Source organism: Dermacentor albipictus, chromosome 8, assembly GCF_038994185.2.
Source record: "Dermacentor albipictus isolate Rhodes 1998 colony chromosome 8, USDA_Dalb.pri_finalv2, whole genome shotgun sequence".
In the NCBI taxonomy this organism is placed as follows: Eukaryota; Metazoa; Arthropoda; class Arachnida; order Ixodida; family Ixodidae; genus Dermacentor; species Dermacentor albipictus.
In genome coordinates, this window is record NC_091828.1 from 77082371 (window position 1) to 77101245 (window position 18875).

The window sequence follows — 18875 nt, forward strand, 5'->3', positions numbered from 1 at the left end:
TGAAGCGATCGGAGTAGCAGTAGAAATTGAAGACGAATGAAGAGAAAAATGACGTCGCATACCGTATGGCACTTGCCGTACAGCCTCCTCCAATAAACCCGCCATGGATGCTCAATGGCTATGGTGTTGGGCTGCTGAGCACGATGTCGCGGGATCGAATCCCTGCCACTGCGGTCGCACTTCTATGGGGGCAAAATGAGAATACACCTGTGTACTTAGATTTAGGTGCACGTTGAAGTACCCCAGGTGGTCGATATTTCCAGACCTCCACTACGGCATGACTCTTAATTAGAAAGTGGTTTTGGCACGTAAAACCCCATAATCTAATCTGATCCTCAAATAAACACCTTTGTGTGCCCGGAACAATATCGGAGGGTGTTTTCTTTTTTTTTTCGCTTCTAATAACACCTCTGTTATTTGCGCAAAGCAGTGAAAACATGGCAATGTCAACAGATGGTGATAACAGTGGCTGTATTGTGAATTACTGCTTTTAAATTCGGACATGTAGGTAGGCTGTAGGCCACGTGAGACAGCCTCTTGCCATATTCTGCCGACGAATTGCAGCTGCTTTACCTGACATGGTGCTTTCGCTATCACTGTTAATGCGCCTTACCACACTGACAGTGGAAGTGGTCGCTGTATTAATAAGCATGTAAAGCAACATGTGAATATATTCCTAAGCAGTATCTTGCCGTTACCATTCAGCAGGACACTGCGGCGTTAGCAGATTAAATGTTAATCCTGTTGGTGCAGTCATTTTGACTCAACAGCGAGACCACACTTCTTGCAAACCCGTCGCATGTAAAATAAGCTCCAAAGCTTTGTGCTAGACAGCAATTTATGCTAGAAAACATTGTAAAGTGTCTATCGAATAGACGTTCGATTCTGTCAGTGATTAATTTTAATATACATTTTTTTTGCTTTCGGTACACAAGTTTTCACCTATTTTGTAGTATCAAAACTTTCACTAGTGTCTCAAAACCAGAACTGTCCGTTTCTCTGCAGTATCGTATGTTTCGTTCACGCTTTTTTTTTGTTCTAAAACGACCAATTCTATTAGATGTGCATTATTGTGCATGCACATCAGTTCCTAGTCAAAGGATGAGCTCCTTGTGGCAATGATTCATTCCCGCATTCGGAAACGGATTCTGGCAAATCTATCGATGAGCAAAAGGAAGTGAATACTACAATATTTGAAAATCATTATTTTTATTTCTCGAAAGGCATGAAAAGTGGCGTAAATGCGATTGTTACTACAAAACCGGGACTGTGTAAATACCGAGAGAGTCCTACGAAAACGAAAAACGTTACGCTTGCTCATAGAAAATGAAGTTTGTCACTCTAATTCACGGTTTTCAAGCAGAAATCTCAGGAGATAGAAAAACGCAACCAAGAAGAAAGGTCAAACACTGCTAATATAACGCGCTACAGTTTGGTACAGGTTTTCAGTGACGATAAAGCAGTTTCCATATTGGAAGTCGACGCTTAAGTTTATGGAGTCTAACATTCGACACGTCGTGTAGGTGCATGCATGGCCGCTATTACAGAAGCGCGCTGTTGTCGCTCAGTATACCTGGTATCCCCAATATCATGCGCCTTGTTAAAAAAAAAAAAGAACGGAAGCCTTCTGTGTAGATGAAACCAATTGCATGTCGTTAGCAGAAGCCTCGTTTCTCTAGGAAGATTGTCTCGTGTTTATTAGGTTCTTCCTAACTCTTTGTTGATGCAGAAGCACAAAATGGCGCCCATTGAGCAAAAGAGGCATCGTCTGTCCTCTCGACAAGCGAAAAACGGCGCCTTAATTGCCATTGGCTGTGACGCCACGTACTCAGCGCCTCGATGGTGCAGAGTGAGTGGAAGGGAAGACCTGCTGCCGCTTAGCGCTTCAGGTGTTGTGTGACGCCCCATTACCTTCACTCTCACCCTCGATAACCGTTGGTATACGCGTGTTGCTTCTCCGCGCAAGCTCTAGCCTGCATTCTAACAGCGCCTCGGTGAGACCAAACCGAAACGCGCCATGCCAATGCCTAGCCAAGCGTATCAAAGCCCTCTCGGCAGACTGAAGATCATACGGCAGACTGAAGATCCAACCTGAGTAAGGATAAAAATTGTAAAATATAAAACACAGTAACAAAAACTAATTGCTAGCAGAAAACAAAGCGGTAGGTGGAATTGTGTAGTCTGAACAGATCCAATCATTGATGGTGAGTTGGAGAAGAGAAAGTAGTATGTGAGTGAGTTATGGCGAACTAGGAAGATCGGGTATACTGGCGGTGGTAACCAGTACGACTGATTAGAAGTAATGTTACATACGATGAAGCGATGAGGGCTAGTTTTCTGATAATTGGCTGTTTGAGAAGTTGAAAGCGCAAGTTCTCTTTCCTTGCTTTGAGTGACAAAATGTCACTGGCGTTAATTAGTTCTGGTGGTCAGTCAAATGAAGAGAACTTGTGCATCAACCGAACAGTTTGATTTTGGACCCATACGCGTCGCGTGCTTGAGAACCAGTAAATATGGCGTATTTTCGTTTAATATTCACGGGATGTATTTAACACGTGGAGAAAAAACACTGTGCACAAGGTAGCGTGTGGCAAACAATTAAATTTATGTTTTCACACTCGCTCCGAGACCTAATGTTAACAAAGCGGATAATAATTATAATGCGTGTATATTATTAGCTACGAAATGTTTATTTAAAAGAGAAGTACATACTTCAGGTTGTTGCTAACGGCATGCAATTGGTTTCATCCGTATAGAAAGCTTCCGTTCTTTAAAGGCTTAGTGCATGACAGCCAGCACACCCTATATATGTGGAGTTGCTTCTTAAGTAAAGTCCTCGCACGCGGCTTCAATTTCCAGCAGCATCTTGAAAGGTGCAAATGACCATGTGCTAAAACTGACCATGTGCTAAGCTCCTGGTGCACACAATAAAGAACCCAAGTTCGGCAAAAATAAATTGAGGCCCTCCACTATGACATTTCCCACAGTGCGCATATTGTTTAGCAGGCTACAACTCATTATTAAATTTATCTCTTGAGGATGCTGTCTCATTCTCTCCCCTAGCAGAATTTCTCCATGTTCTCCTCAGAAAGTTTCGACACATGTGTAATCCGCCTTTTGCGATGCATTGTGGCGCCACTGTGCGGTGGCCACGAGAAACGATTTGGCAGGCGTCGCTCTCGCCGCGACAGACAGCCGCCGCACGCGAGACACGTGTGCAAGCAAGCAGCGTGTGAGTGAAAACTGCAACAACGTGTGCGCACAGTTTGTCGCCGTCCGCTAGCCATGGAGCCCGCTGGTGACTGCTTTGTACCTGGAGGTTTCTTCAGCGTGACGAACGGCTGGAAAAAGCGCTTCGGTAACGTCAAAATACCCACGGAAGCGCAGCTCGAAAAACACATGGTGTCGAGCGGAGCGCGCTTCGCGCGACAGCAAATGAAAGGAACGATGTTCCAAGAAGAAGGATACGTGCGCAACGTCATGTACAACGACGTGTCAGCAGAATCCACGTGCGGACTTTTGCGTAGTATCTGCCTACCGTCAATGAAAGGCGGCTATTACATCGTGCACGCCGCGATTTCCAAGGCGTCGGGCTCCATCCTGGCTGGTCATTGCCTCTGCCCCGCAGGGTGAGCAAGCTTTCTATTCTACATCTGGAGCGCGACCTGCATGAACCGCGTGCTGGACATTTAAGTCTGATGGGTTAAATTTTGGAATTCATAACTATACCGGCCCTGCCGTTTTGGGCTAGCTGTTTGCTTATATAAAGGTACGGTTGCTTAAATGTTGAAAAAATACACATACTGTAAATGAAGAAAGCGGGGAGTTCTTGTTTTTGCGCATTTGCATGTATACCGATCGACACGGTCGTGCAGCATACCAATTTGCACTTGTCTGCGACCGTACACAGCCTTGGATTGCCGGTATCACACAGTACACTATTTAGAGGCATATAACGAGAATGACTTCCAAGTTTGGCTGTTTACTGTAAAACCGCTAGTTGTACCTAACTTCGTGCCGGCATAGCTGTCTGACAAGCCGCATCGCATCGTTCAATGATGCTGTTAATGTGTGCACATGGTGTTACAAGGCCAACGCGCGAGTGGTGGTGTGCGGCTCATGTCTGAGATTGGCGCATGTATTTCACGTTGAGTGACGTGAACTTAAACCCGTTCTTTCGAATTCATAAACACTTGATCCCATCTTTTCCTTGATGAATACCTGTTGAGCATGAAAACTCATCTCCTCTTCCATTTTATTCTTGCAGCCTGAGCGGCACATGCCAACATTTTGTTGGGTTAATCCTTCATGCCATTCACTTGGCGCAAAAGGATGCGGCAACGTGCACGGAAGTTCCATGTGCTTGGATTGTTCCTGCCCAAGGTAAGAATGCTACTACTTAGCAAGCATTAGTTAACATAGGAGGCGGCAAAAGTGCCTAAAAAATCTGTGATCACACTTCCGGCCCCTTTCTGCAAACGGTTCTTTGTGGCACCGTGTTGACCATTTAACGTGTTGTAAAGTTTGCATTCGTGGTAGCAGCTGTTGAATATCAACTCATTCACACAGCTACATTGTTTACAGCGTACATGAGTATTGGTATGTGGACAAATATAGGCTACTGGTTTTAATTAAGAACACATATTGGTGTCGCTTCATAAATTCTTAACTACAAGACCTGCATAGAGAAAAAATAATCCCAAACTGCAACATTTAATTTTCTTACAATGGATGTGGTCGTTGGCTAAACATCACAGGAAGCACTTAAAATTTCGTTATTGTACTTGTACAAACAAAACTTTTTTTTTTCAGTCAAAAAGCATGAGCCACCTCTGCCTCTGCAAGACATCACTTTTCATACAAGGAAACATGAAGGTGCGAAAAGGCGGCGGTTTGATCCACTGCCAGGGCTCTCACCGAGTGACCCATCTCTGCTTGCTGCCGATCTCGAAAAGGTGGCAGCAAACTGCCTGCTTCTCCGTTATATGAGCAAAGAAAACTCAGGAGAATCACTTGTAAGTGCTACACTTAACTCTGTATGCTTGTGATCTGTTAAAATAAGAGTTAGCAGTGTTCCATCAGCATGTGACGACAGACAGGAACAGTTTGAGAGCCCCTTTTACTGTGCTTTTATGCGAAGTACAGTTTGCATCAGTATAACACTAATGTCAGTAGTGTTTATATACGGTGACTTTCTTTTTTATATCTCACTAAACAATCTGCAAGCTTAGCAATGATATGATGCAGCAAACCTGTGATGTAAGTCTTGGTTAATTGAGGCAACTAAACCTCTTTAAAGCCAAAGTTATTTTAAAAATTCTGGCAGAACCTATCTCGTGATGACTGAAATAATGCGAGAGCATTCATGCACATACACACTGTTAAACTGACACAAACATCTGTTCAACTTCCATTCTATAGCTTGTCTTGTCCATGACAGCAGTAAGGGACTGTGAATTCCAAAGTGTGATACATTTAAGGGCTTTCAAATGCTGTGTGCCTTTACAAATGACAAGACCTTTGACGCCTCCTGTAATACTGTAGGTATCAAGTCGGTGATGAACTCCCCAGTGCCTGCTTCATAAATTCTTATAGCCACATGTGATTCACATAATTATCATGCGAGACTGTCCAATCACCTGCAACTTATGCAGCAAAGCATGTGAGTATAGCATGCTGGGCAAGTCTTATTAAATTATCTGTACATAGTTTCCTTAGTTACGTGTATTAAGTGTCCCTTGATTTTTCATACCATGCTTTATAGCTGAATGGAATAACTTCTCTACACAGAGCTGCTGAACCTAATTTTAAAGAATTTTAAATCTTGCGTTGGCATATCTGATGTGCATTGATTACTGTTTACCTCTACGTATGGCTTGAGTTTTTTCTATCCCCTTCTGCAACATGCACATTATTGCACTTTCATATTTACATTTGCTCTTGATTTACAGCACATGTTAGCACGAGTTCATGTCACTGCATCTGAATGTTTTTTTTTAATTTTCTAATGCTAGTAAGCTTGTAGTTTGCTTACTTTCAAAACTGTTCTTTGCTCACCCTGAAAGAAGGCATTTAGAGTACGAATAAATAAAATGTGAAAAATGATTCAGAAGTACAATACTGAGTTTGCTTGTTTAACAACCATGCGCAATAAGGCATGCCAGGTATGAGACCACAATCTGAACCTATTTTGTTGCGCTTCTCACCACTGGCGCAATATGATGCTGTCGAAGACCTGTTTACAAAATCCTCAAATCTTTACTATGCTGCTTCGTATATTTCAAGCTGCACTACTATTCAAGGTAGTCACTAAGCTAACATTTGCATGTTATCTGCGCTGTCTAATGTAAAGCACTATATTCCAGGATGAACACAGTCCCAGTGAAGTGGCACCAGAAGCTTCAGACACTCCACTGGTCTCAGACATTGAAGACATCCACAGTGAGACCTGTCAAAGACTCATACAAGAGAGGTTTGATGGTAAGAAAGTCCACTTCCTTGTTTATTACTTTTTTCGCAACTTTTTGTCTTGGCACGTGTCATTCTGAGGCTGTCTCATTTATATAAGAATGCCCACCTATGTCTCTGGGCATCACCTTCACAAGTATCCCACTGAGCAGCAGATAATGCAGCAGTCACTTTTAGACTTAGTGTCTTGTCATTTATTAACTTTTACAGGGCTGTCGCATAACTCGATGTGTGTGAGCACCCACAGGGTCCTCAAACATATCTGCTTCATCTATGGCATGTTTGTGAAGCACTGTGTGAATGTATAATGGATGTTCCTTTAGCATGAGTCCATCACCTGGATTCATGCACGGCATTTGTCATATATATATGTTGACTGTGTTTTAGCAGAGCATGGAATTGAAAGCATGCACATTTGTCTTGCTCTTGTTTTTAGGCATGTTTAAATACTTGCAATACTGAACCAACTCTACGATTTAGCTATGTTGACCAGCATAATTAGCGAAAAAAAAATAAAACATAATTAGCACATGCAAGTTACAAGCTGCAGAAAAATTCTTATGTCACTGTGAAAGTAAGCTGTACAATTTTGTAGGAGATTAGTATCTACCTACATTTTAATCGTTGCAATATGCAGTTGTGTCATTTGACACAACCTAAGTACTTTAGCCTCTTTGAGTAGGCCTGTAGGGGTTTCTTTGTAGGAGTAAATAAAAGCTAACCTAATGGTATTAAGTTTCTGACAAGTGATTCAACATAAAAGAAAGTAAGGCGTGCAAACACCAACAAGAGAACTAGACAACATGGCATTTACTTAGTTTGGTTCTCTTGTATCCATGTTTGCATGCGTTACTTTCTTTTAGTGCGATTCGCTACAAACTAGCTGAACTTTCTCTCATTTTAAGCTTCATTTCTAGTACACTTAGCTCCTATCTGCAGTGTTTGTGTTGTCTGGTTCTCTTGTGTCCATGTTTGCACCCCTTACTTCCTTCCACGATGAATCCCCAGCAAATAGCTCAACATTGCCATGACAAGTGATGCTTTGTTGACGTCATGCTACTTCTCATTGCTTTAATACAATGTAATGCTTGCTGTACGACTTGTAAACCGGATTCTAAACCTATAAATTAACAATACTGTTTTTTTTGCAGCTATACAGGCCCTCTCGGTGGACGGCAGAGCAGTTGTTCTCGAGTCAACGATTGGACAGGCCGCAAATCCAACCTGGCACATGGAGCGGATTGGTCGGCTAACTGCCTCAATGTTTAAAAGAATTGTGTGGTGTTTGTGTAGCTCTGCGAACATTAGTTGCATGTTTTGTGCTAACTGTTGCAGCGTTAACGAATGAGTGCTGGAGGCGGTACTTTGTTGCAGTGATGTTTGTGGTGGTGATTTGGAAGTGCGGTCCGCAATTTGTATGGGTTGCTGTGATGTGCTGTTGTTTGCCGTGCGCTCAAAAGCTTCAAACTCGGCTCGTAGCTCGGCTAAACTGTTTCGAAGTATTTTGTTTTCTATGGCAAAATGAAAAGAAATAGCATGGCCTAAGCAAATTGTGTAGCATTGGTGATAACTATAGCCGTTACGTCTATAGACATAACAAAATAAATGTGCAGTGTACATGGAAGATAACTGAAAAAGCAGTATCATTTATTTAGAGATAGAAAATACAAATTTCCTCAGAAGGTAGCACAGTACACAGCGTCGTCGTAAGTACACGTGATATAGTATGAGAGTACACTGTTGTTACACAGTCTGGTCTCTTCTGGTCATAAGCATGGTAAAGGAGGCTCATTTGAAGTAGAGATGTGCGAGCTGGCTACTTGTTCTCATTATTGATTGAAATGATTGGCTGTAGAAAATTGCACAAAAAGGCGCAAGTCCTAAAAATGCTGTCAATAATGTCGAGCATGTTGATTGGCAGTGGTTTGTCTAAAAAATGAAATTCTTTGATACGTCTTATGACTCGCTCAACATGGATCCTAGCGCCAGCTATTTTTCGGGTGGCAATCACGTCACTAGCTGACAATTGGTTCCCCATTTTAAATGGTGGCATGTGGATTTGAATAGATGGTGGAAAAACGCCCTCCAACCTAAAGCCTTTGTCGACCATCACACCGTCCCCCGCATCTAATAAACCCAGTAGGCCCGATTTTTCGACAACTTCGCTATCACTAACATGCCCACCCCACAAATCTGGCACAAATGAAACGTAGCCATCTGGTGTTACCCCAACAAGTGCTTTGAACGTGTTATAATGCTTGTACGAGGAGAAAGTATGCCTCTGTGCCTGTAGTTTTGAAGGTCTTTGGATTCTCACCTCTGTGCAATCAAAGATGACTCTAGTGTTTGAGAAGTCACTGAATGCCATTGGCATGTGCCTTTTGATCTCTGCTAATGTGGGAAACCTTGTCAATGCTGAGAGCTCTTTATCGAGAAAAATTACCCATGTACAAAAGATGCGACTAAGGCATGACTGAGAAATTCCAAAGATTCGAGCCACTTCCTTGGCACAAACACCAGTCCTGAGCCTATACAACACCATGAAAAGTTCTTCGCGCTTGGAGAGCTGTCTTTCCTTTGCTTGTGTTTTTCCTCCATCCCAATAAACCATGCGTTCTGCATGTTTTTCAATGTGCTTAAAGAGTGCTTCAAACTGTTCCTTACTTTGCAGTCCTGTATAAAACTTAAAAGACGATTTGTGAATAGTATCCACAGAAAACGTGCAGCGTTTTAGCTTTCTGCATTGCAGTTCTAGATCCCTGACTTTCCGTTGTAATACCACATTTTCAGTTAATACGTGGTCAGTGTTCTCCTCTCTGCTTAAGGGCGTTGGCTCTAGGACCTCCTGTGGCTCAGTGAGCATTGGGGATGTTGCAAGCAGCAAGAGTGCATCAGCTGCTCCTTCCTCGTCGAATGAAGAGTCTGCACCTGCATTTGCATCAACAAATGCAATAAAGTGACGCTATTGCTTTAGACACAATTCATTGAACACTGACATTTACTCTGAGCATTCGCACTTTGTGCGGAGTGCACTACTCTAATGACCTGGTCACCTGAAAGCAAATTATGGATAATTCATATGTCGCAAACGTGCAAGACTCGCAATGAGCAACATAAGGTGAGCCTCAGAAAACATTTCCAGCTGCATAATGTGACAGTGTGCTTGCCATTAGTTCAAAAGCCACTGCTCACCCTGAACACAGGACGTGTCTGGTTCCCCATCACTGAGACCTTTGCAAGTTCCTCCTTGACCTGAAACCTCTGTACCTGTGACGTAAAGTGAGTAATAAAATAGTATGAGTACACACAAAAACGCATGACTCGGATAGGGCATGAAGTGTAGTTCTTAGGGCAAATATCACGTTTCACCACTGCATATATTCCTTTATAGTGTGCCATGTGCTTGGCGTACATACACAGGCAATGGGGAGGCCAACAGAATGTCAGTTTGCATACGTGTTTTACCCACATAAAGTATGTGTACACCTACAAAAATGCCAGAAAATGGCCAGTATGCCCGGAACCGGTGATACCTGCTGTTGGTGGAGCGCCTGTTTTCCTCTTGGAACGCGCCGCGGTACGAACATGGCGGTCGACCGCGTCCTTCTTTCTGAACTGGTCTGTATACACGAACAGCGTCGGTATGAAGTCCGGATGTCTGGGTGACAGTGAAGGTGCCCCTGGAATGTGTCTGTTACACAATAAGACGCGCCACTCGACTCCAGAAAGCGCAGCACGGGAAAATGAGCCATAGTACAAACCGTACTACATCGCTATTCGCTAAACGAACATAAGCTTTCTTCAAGAAATATTACTATACTCGGTGTCGACAAGAATGATGAAACGACAAATAGCAGCGATTGCTAACTAGCACCATCAGCTACTTAAACAGTGCACGCCGTTTCCAAATCTGCCCGGCAGTGCAGGCGCGCTTGGCTCCAACAGATAACTACGCCGACATCACGAGCACTCGCTGAACGCTTATGAAGTAGTAAAAGTGTGCACGGTGTAAAGTTGCTAAAGACGGCGCTCTAGCGGCGGCCGCACAGAGATGACAGCAAAAAAAAACAAAGTAAAGCACAACGCGGCGGCCGCACAGAGATGACGACAAAAAAGAATTTAAAAAAAAATAAAGCACCGCGTTTCACTCGGCCGGCTCGCGCGAGCAAGAGATCGTTTGTTTCGCTAGCTCAAACACATTTGCGTCTTTCTCGAGATTATTCGTATGAGTCAGTAACTACAAAAACAGAGAACTACGTATGTGGATGCATACCTGTCACAAAGTGCTTCCCGCAGAGTTGAGATGCTGCTGACGGCTGCCATGGACGCCCTTGCGCATCTTGCCGCTTCACAGCCCTAATCCAGGCTTCACGGCGCTGTCGATCTCGTTTTACCGACGGAAATCGGAAAAACCGCACTGTCCTGCTGGGACTGTCACGTGAGCTGCAGCCGTACGCGACACACGACATTGGCATCGCGCCAAATTTCGATGTCAATATGTTAGGAAGGCGTGCCGTGCGCGCGGCAGCGAGAATAGCGCAGCTGAGAATCGCAGCGCCTGCCCCGGCTGTCCGCCGTCTGCTCTAGCGCCTGCCAAATCGCTTCGCTCCTCAGCCGCTAGGGCACTGCGCATGCGCAGTTCGGCGTCGCAAAAGGCGGATTGCTTAAGCAAGAAGGTTCTCCTTATTTTCGATTCATTCATATTTAGAAGACATTGGTGCCTTGATACCGTGCTAGCTATTTCGAGGACGGTAACACGAAGGAAGACACGCACGTGCTCTCACTCCCGTCTTTTTGTACAAAATGAGTGCATGCTTAGAATGAAAGGCGCTCTTGATTTTATTGCAAGAAAGATGAACTTGCAGATTGTGGCTGCGCAAATACACATCTCTCTTCTAAAATAAATTATTTAAGTACATTATTCGCAAATAATATGTGTGTTCTAACAGTTAAAACATAGATACAATGCACGACATTAAAGAACAAGTTTGCTAGCACATAATAATGAATAGTTCAAGTAATAGAAAAGAGTACCAAGTATACGAAAAACCTTAACTTATCTGCGGGAGAACAAGGAGATGCAATAATATTTTACAGTGATATATAAAAAAGAATGTAATGTTGACTGAAGCACATTTTTTGACTATTGCGAGCAAAAAGAGAAGGAAGAAGATAGGGACAGAGACCACATTAGTCATGAGTTAACCATCCCAAATGCATACCCTTTTTACTATTGGTTTTGTTTAGTTATAAAGAATCAAATCTGACAGTAACAAAGAGACCTGAAATTGCTGTTTTGCAAACATTCAGATGTTTTTTTAGCGAATGCAAATATGACCATTGAGTTGAAGGGTGCGCCCCAGCAATGGCCCCCCTCCTCCTGTATGCAAATCACCTTGATACCTTTATGAGCATTCGGCATGAGACATGTCCTCAGTGGATTTTGTGATACGAAGAGCCCGAGGCACAGGAAACGGATAACGCAAATGGTTGGTCTTGTGAATAAAACATTTTGTGCGAGGTTTGACAAAAGATGTCTAAGACTCGGCGTCGGAAAGCCGTGGTATGCGGATTCACTGGAGTGTTACTCAACAATAAAATCTCTTTCTTTGGGTACACGTATCCATGAATGCATGATCGACTTTAGCACTTGATAGCTTACCGGCAGAATGGGACAGCTGAGCCAGGAAGTGTTTGATCATCCTCAGCGAGGCGTCGCAGATACTGGAAAATAGGAAATGAAGATTTCTTTCTTTGCAGTGTCATGGCCTGTCGAGTCCTTGTGTTGATGTTATCTGTTCGAAGCCGAGCTACGCACGGTGTTTAATGAACCTCTGAAAATACTAGGACCGACCGCTCCCCTAGCGTACCTTCTCACTGAAACCTTCTCGCATTTCACGTCACTTCAAACTGCTTCTGACAACATTTATTGACTTAATCCCATCACTTGTCCACTAATAGTACCACTTCTGGGTATATCCCATAAGTTCGTAGCACTCCAGTCATCCTCAACAACCAAAAAATTACAAAAAGCGCTGGTGGGAAGATTGATGAGTGAAGCACATGGAGGGCTTGCATGATAACTATCCCGTCTGTGTGGCGGAGACGCTGTAGGTGAGAGAGAAGGAGATTCTTGATGGGAAGGAAAGGTTGGGGTAAAGTGCTGCGCACTAACTGCGACAGTTACTGCGCAGCACTTTACCCCAACCTTTCCTTCCCATCAAGAATCTCCTTCTCTCTCACCTACAGCGTCTCCGCCACACAGACGGGATAGTTATCATGCAAGCCCTCCATGTGCTTCACTCATCAATCTTCCCACCAGCGCTTTTTGTAATTTTTTGGTTGTTGAGGATGACTGGAGTGCTACGAACTTATGGGATATACCCAGAAGTGGTACTATTAGTGGACAAGTGATGGGATTAAGTCAATAAATGTTGTCAGAAGCAGTTTATCACATCACTATTGTATTCGCGTTTAACGCGTTCGAGGCAGGCCGTCCCAGTTATTTGTGGCTAGCAGTCTAAGTAGCTGTTTCAAAACCACCCGTTACTCGGGAGAAATTACGGAGAAATGGTGGTTCTAGCACGGGAATACGATTCAAATGCAATGAATGGTTCAAAAGTGGTCATGCCGACGGCAAAGCTATTTGATATTTTCGTCCGGTTGCCTGTCAAGTGTCCTTCACATTGATTGAGAACAAGAACGAAAGTCACCGCTTACGCAAAAACTTCTTGGTCTTCGACTCGCACCGAAATCAAGTTTCCTTACCACAGAGAACAGACAATCTGCTGCATCTATAACTTGTTATCTAAAGGGCGTCATCATTGCTAACTCGGAAGCACTGAACCCAAATAATTATATATAATTAATTAAAAACATTTGAAGTTGTTATATCGGGCTTATACATCATAAACATCGTCTTAACAATAACTACCGCATAACTTTGGATCTGTGTAGGTGCGTACGCTTCACACTCTGCTCTTCGAGGTAACGCATTCGATTACTTATATCGAAGAGGAGGGTAGTCGAAACTAGTCGTCCTTATATAATTAACTTCGCTACATCAACCACATATTCTAGAGGGCTGAATACCGCCACACATAGCGCCAATTATTTCTAACGTCTCGCACACTGGAAACTACGGTCGTTTTGTGGTCTTTGAAGTGTTCGCACCAACTGGCCCGAGTCGAAAGCTGCAAATACGTATGCTTTATCATGAAGGCTGAAACACGTGTCCGCGTCGTGTTACTAGTCTCTCTAAGTCATTTCCGCTACGTATCGCACGCACTTACTGAGCACCAGTTCCTCTTAAGTACCACTTAGAAAGTTGCCTATATTGTGCGAATTGACAAACAGTGATTAAACAAGGCAAAAAGAAACAATAGGGTAGAGCCAACTTTACTACATGAATACTTATCTTCGTCAGAGCTTTTGCTTCGTGCTGAATACGAGTCATTACTTTCATACGCCAGCCACACGGACGACCACGGCCCAACAATCTTTACTTTCGAAAACGGTCGTAATTCTAGCCAGTAAAATGCTACGCGAAGAGGCACGTACTATGTGGTGTAACGCAAACACAGGCACAGTGACCCAGTATCTTCCACGCCACGCATACACATCCCCAAGCACGGCTGATATAAACCCCAAGGGACTTTCCGCGAGATCGAGAAGGTTTTGTTAGAATAGTATGCAGTATATACCACTTCAATAAACTTGATGGGACCTGAAATGCAAAGTTGTTCCGTTGAGTAAAAGATTTGTTAACACGGAGTACAAGAAAAAAATAGAATATCTTTATATGTAGAACTATCTAGGGTGAGTATCAAAACTGGTGAGCGAGGAGTGACATAGTTGAGCTCAGCTTCCATTTCAGCTGCTTCTTTTTGAAAAGTTGTGTGTGCATATACAGGCTTGCATGGCTTGAGAATACAAGAATGCTTCTGTGCTGGTACTTTAGATGTAGAGGATGACTAAGGTCGTGTTGCTGAAATCAACCCAGAGCCCACCACTGGGGGGCGTCTTTGTTGCTTTTCAGCCCTCAACTGCGCCGATGTATCAACCTCTCCGGAAGGAGCAGTTGGGTTCAAAGCTTCTTTATCTCGGCCAATCGCCACAAGTTTGTTTATGCTCTCATTCGCCAACAATGTCATATCGCACTATTCCACTTCAGCTCTATCAATAGATCGCCTGGTCTAGCTACGTGAATTCGCTTTACCCGCTGCGAGCTCACGTAGTCAAATTTCAGCGATCATTCCAAACTACAAACACGGCGCTGCATTCAAATTCCCGCGCCCATTACCACAGCTGCATGAGCTGTTTAAAATGACATCTTAGCACCAATTTATCACCGACAATTAGATATTTTGAAACATTGTTCATATGCCCAATCATGTGATGTTCTTTATTGGACATTTGTGATAGAATAAAAAGAAGAACACGGCGACATTTAAGCTCCACCTCTTGCCACATGGTCAAATACGTTTGGTACGCGAGATAATCGTTGCAAAGATTTTCGCATCATTAGGCCCATTCGCCCATCATACTTCTGCGTGTGACAGGCGCTTGATGCGAATAACCATGATTGTAGTCAACGATTACTGGAAATAACCAAACTGATAAGGTTTATGATCGTGGCGAGTACAGGTCACTGTCTGTGTGTCCGTTTTGCTTTGTTACCGTCTCAACAAATGGAATCCAATCTGTGGGAACCTGTAAGCTGAACGGATCGGATCTCTTCATAAGCAGTAAACATTACCGCGGTGCTATTGGCTAATGTAATTAATTTTGTAGGCTTCCACTGCTTTTCCGCCAAGTTATCAAATTTGTGTTTCCCTTTAAAACATTAAACCTGGTGAGAGCAGCGGTATGAACAGTTCAGTTGCACTTACATGAAGTCTAAGAACTTGGTTTACTTGTGGTGAAAGTGAATGAATAAGTGACCGCTAAAATAGACTCCGTTTCGGTGACATATGAGGCGCTCCTTGCGTCAGTTGCGAAGTACAGACGGCGGCAACACCGGTGTCAATTAGGAGCATAGTTCCTAGTCCAATCAGTTTTAGGCTCACCCGATCTTCACAGTAATGAGTCAGTGGTGCCTCCTTGGTTTTCAATAAGATATGGTAGTACAAAAGGGCTGTGACAAGAATTCGCTTTACGATTTGCAGTTGCCACCTGAAATTTATGAATGACACGGAGCTTCCTATTTTTCGCTCGCTCTTATAAAACGAATTTTTCTGTTTTCGTAAACATTGGAAAAATTAAACTAGTAGCGGCCAAACCAGTAAAACTACACACAGTAGTCCAGCGCTCTGCACCTACGTCTTTTTTGTAAGCGCTGCGCACATGTTGAGGGGCGCCCATTAAGAAAATATGAGATGATGAGTTTCACATGAGTCTGATGAGTTTTGACAACACAACCATTAGACTTTCTGATGAGTTTCTTTGTAATTTTCTGATGTATTCCTAAGGTCAATATAAAACATATTGGCCACCGTCTTTATGTTGAATTCTTGATGAGTGTTTTTCTTGTGAGCATGAAATGTCTTCTTAATGTGCGCTCCAAAGCAGTTTTCTTACGACTTTCTCATGTCTTCCTAATGAATATCTACTGAGCTTATACATTAGACTGCTGGTGCTCAAAGCACTCCTACAACAAAATTGGCCATCGCGTCTGGTGACATTTTCTGATGTGTCCCAATGGCAGTCAAACCTTATTTAAAGAAGCGTCCTGTGCGTGACTGTCTTTGGTGCTTGATATATGCAGCCTGTATGCATGCATGCATGTCCAGCGAAGATGCAGCGCTTTTGACAACATTTATGTGGGCCCGTACTTATGCTGCATGTTAGACATTACTCAACGAAAGAAATTTAACAAAAACATTTATTGGGCATATCAATACTTCGTTAAATGCAGAAGGAGGTTAAATGAAGGGAAAACACAGTGTCAGTCTGGTTACGGATGTGATATTTTCTTTTCATATAATCACGCTGCTTATCATTGAGAGAGGCTGTTCTTGAGGTGGAGGGTCGTCGTCTTGCAGTGAGTGCACGTGTACCCTGCATGGTAGAAAGTACAGAAAATTAACAAAACTTGGCAATCAACCACAGAAATGCACGCTGTATCACATGCTGCAGAACGATCTGTAGATGGTATAGCTAGTTCTACGAAAACATTATGTTATGTCGGTTCGCACAAAGTTGTTGAGGAACCACTGTGTGGCCTTTGGGTGGAGCAGTAACTACAGTAAGCAGAAATTGCTCTTGGCTGTACAAACGTGCAACGTGGATCAGCTGAGGCGTGTGTACATGTTGCGAACTACTTCAGCTATATCGGTTTCCACTTGAAAAAGGACAGCAGTGTCTGTGGATTGCTAGTGGGAATTAGGAAATCTCACTAATTACTTGGCATGAAAATGAGCATAGGAGTGTTTGTGTACGGGAAACCCAATGCATCCCCGAGACATCCAAGTGCCAGTCATTATAGAATATGTGCATCAGCTATCGGCACTGTTCTCATACATTCCAAGCCTACGGTCATGCCTGTGTTAGCCTCCGATATGATGGCACATATCCCAATCAAGAAATACACCACACCATGTCTGGAGTTTTTTATCGTTTACACCCGAGCGGTGCTTTCAAAGGGAGGGCACAAGTTGAAAAAACAAATGCATATAACTGTGATAAACAAGCTTACATAAAAAGAATAAATAAGTATGGTGATTGCTATCCCACGTCATTAGAGAGTATACCTCTTTGTCATGCAATCATAATAAGCGTTCACTGACACACGTCCCATTTTTGGATGTGGCATTCCTCACTGATTTTGTTGTATCAATCGGTTGCCATAGGCGAACAAAACAGATGAACAATCTAAATCCAGTGCGCAGCTTGTCGTGTCAATGCATGGTCAAATGGGTGAATTATGAGTGAATTGGTGCAAATGAGTGAACTATGGTGCTCTCCTAGGCGCATGCTGAGGCACCGGCTAGTCTGCATGCCCGATGTACATTGGACCAAATATGCACGTGATCAAAAGAATAGCCTACATACTCCTTACAGATACGAGACAAATTTCCGGTATCTTTAACTAAGCAAGACTCGAACGCCTGGGTGCTTTTGACAATTCACTTGAGGACTGCAATGATATATATTTCCACCAAAAATAAATTAGGCAGCATATGCGCAACAGTTCACAACTGAATTGAGAAAGGCAAGGAGGCAAGCGAGGCGTGCGTGGTTAAAGGTAGCACCAAATTTGTCCGGTAGCTGTCAGAGGCACTGTATTGTATTCATTTCACATGTGATCAAATGTACATAGGGCGGACTGGCTGGTGCCTAAATATGTACCTATGAGATCACCATATTTCACTCAAAAGACCAGTATGCTCGTCCGACTTGGCCACACATATCTGCAAGGGGGCTTCAGGCCGGATTAGGATTGTGTATGTTTTCACCCATGGCTGAAAATTGGCAAGAGAAATCAGTCAGACACACCACATAAATAACAAGAAGTTTGAGCTAGCCCCCCTTGTCAATGCATGAAGAAAGGCGTCCTTTGTAGATTACAAGGAATAGAAATTAGCCTGGGCATATTTACTTACTTCTTTTATGCGAAGCATAATAGTCGCACAACCACGCTCTTCCTTGCTGCGCCGCGCGCGGCCGCGTAGCTACCGTATGACGTCATAACAGCTGCAAAAGTGGAGGCTAAACTCGTACGCTCGCTTGCGGCCGTGTAGCTATATAGCCCGGGTCTCAGCTCGTTTCGCTCGCCTGCATGAGTTGTTTGTTCGTCTAGCCGAACCAAACATAGCCAAGCAACAGCAGTTCACCAGGCTACACAGTGGTTCAACAACTAAAATAAAGGCTAGTATGCTTCGCATCCTGGGCTTAACCTTAGCTATTCCACAGCCATTTTTACGCAAACACCGTTTATTGTGATTTTATGCCTTTATATTTCAACTTCTGCCTTCCCTCTCAAATTAACTGGTGCACAACAGAAGCGCACATCCAGTGCTATTTTTGTTAATACTTCCATAAACTTAAACAGTCAGCTGTTAGCCAAGGTCATGTTTTATGGTCTCCCTTCCCACGCTGCGTAAATTTTGTCCTGAAAAGTTGCATGAACTCACCAGCAAATTCAAATGGACACTACAAGTGTCGCCGAGTGGACACGGCTGGTTCTCAGAAATGCACAAAAACAGTGATGACTATCTGTTGGCATCCTGTAGTGTGTGCAAACTAGCTGCGACATTGCTGCAGCAGACACACTCACAACTACCACAGTGCCTACTAGCATATATAGGGGCAGCTTGCAAAGAAAAGAATATGAAGAATTAAGGCGAGATAAAATACTGCAAGCTTACCAGAAAACACCTTACTGTACGTACACCGTAAACACCTTA

The 18875-nt window shown here is 43.4% G+C and overlaps 2 protein-coding genes across 4 annotated transcripts; one reads left to right on the forward strand and one right to left on the reverse strand.

Moving 5' to 3' along the window:
• The first annotated feature begins 3143 nt into the window (after positions 1-3143).
• Positions 3144-9103, forward strand: LOC135896018 (uncharacterized). The gene is made up of 5 exons (XM_065424293.2): positions 3144-3629; positions 4268-4383; positions 4813-5015; positions 6366-6480; positions 7620-9103. Exons 1-5 carry the CDS (start codon positions 3286-3288, stop codon positions 7814-7816), a joined length of 975 nt encoding a protein of 324 aa, XP_065280365.1. The 5' UTR covers positions 3144-3285; the 3' UTR covers positions 7817-9103.
• LOC139046659 (uncharacterized) lies at positions 8084-10994 on the reverse strand. 3 transcript variants are annotated; one of them, XM_070523619.1, is made up of 4 exons: positions 10742-10994; positions 10002-10148; positions 9661-9735; positions 8084-9396 (listed from the first exon to the last, which is right to left on the reverse strand). In XM_070523619.1, exons 1-4 carry the CDS (start codon positions 10941-10943, stop codon positions 8285-8287), a joined length of 1536 nt encoding a protein of 511 aa, XP_070379720.1. In that variant the 5' UTR covers positions 10944-10994; the 3' UTR covers positions 8084-8284. The 3 variants fall into 3 exon arrangements, with proteins under 3 accessions (XP_070379720.1, XP_070379721.1, XP_070379722.1); XM_070523620.1 differs by having other exon boundaries at positions 10002-10159; positions 10742-10990; XM_070523621.1 differs by lacking the exon at positions 10002-10148 and having other exon boundaries at positions 10742-10991.
• Positions 10995-18875: the final 7881 nt, after the last annotated feature.

Excerpts from the sequence above, each read along its gene's own strand:
- LOC135896018 (XM_065424293.2), top strand. The coding sequence starts at position 3,286 with ATGGAGCCCGCTGGTGACTGCTTTGTACCTGGAGGTTTCTTCAGCGTG. Across the intron at positions 3,630-4,267 it reads CATTGCCTCTGCCCCGCAGG|CCTGAGCGGCACATGCCAAC; the intron begins GTGAGCAAGCTT and ends TTATTCTTGCAG. Across the intron at positions 4,384-4,812 it reads TTGGATTGTTCCTGCCCAAG|TCAAAAAGCATGAGCCACCT; the intron begins GTAAGAATGCTA and ends TTTTTTTTTCAG.
- LOC139046659 (XM_070523619.1), bottom strand. The coding sequence starts at position 10,943 with ATGCCAATGTCGTGTGTCGCGTACGGCTGCAGCTCACGTGACAGTCCC. Across the intron at positions 9,736-10,001 it reads AGGCGCTCCACCAACAGCAG|GTACAGAGGTTTCAGGTCAA; the intron begins GTATCACCGGTT and ends TTTACGTCACAG. Across the intron at positions 9,397-9,660 it reads AGACACGTCCTGTGTTCAGG|GTGCAGACTCTTCATTCGAC; the intron begins GTGAGCAGTGGC and ends ATGCAAATGCAG.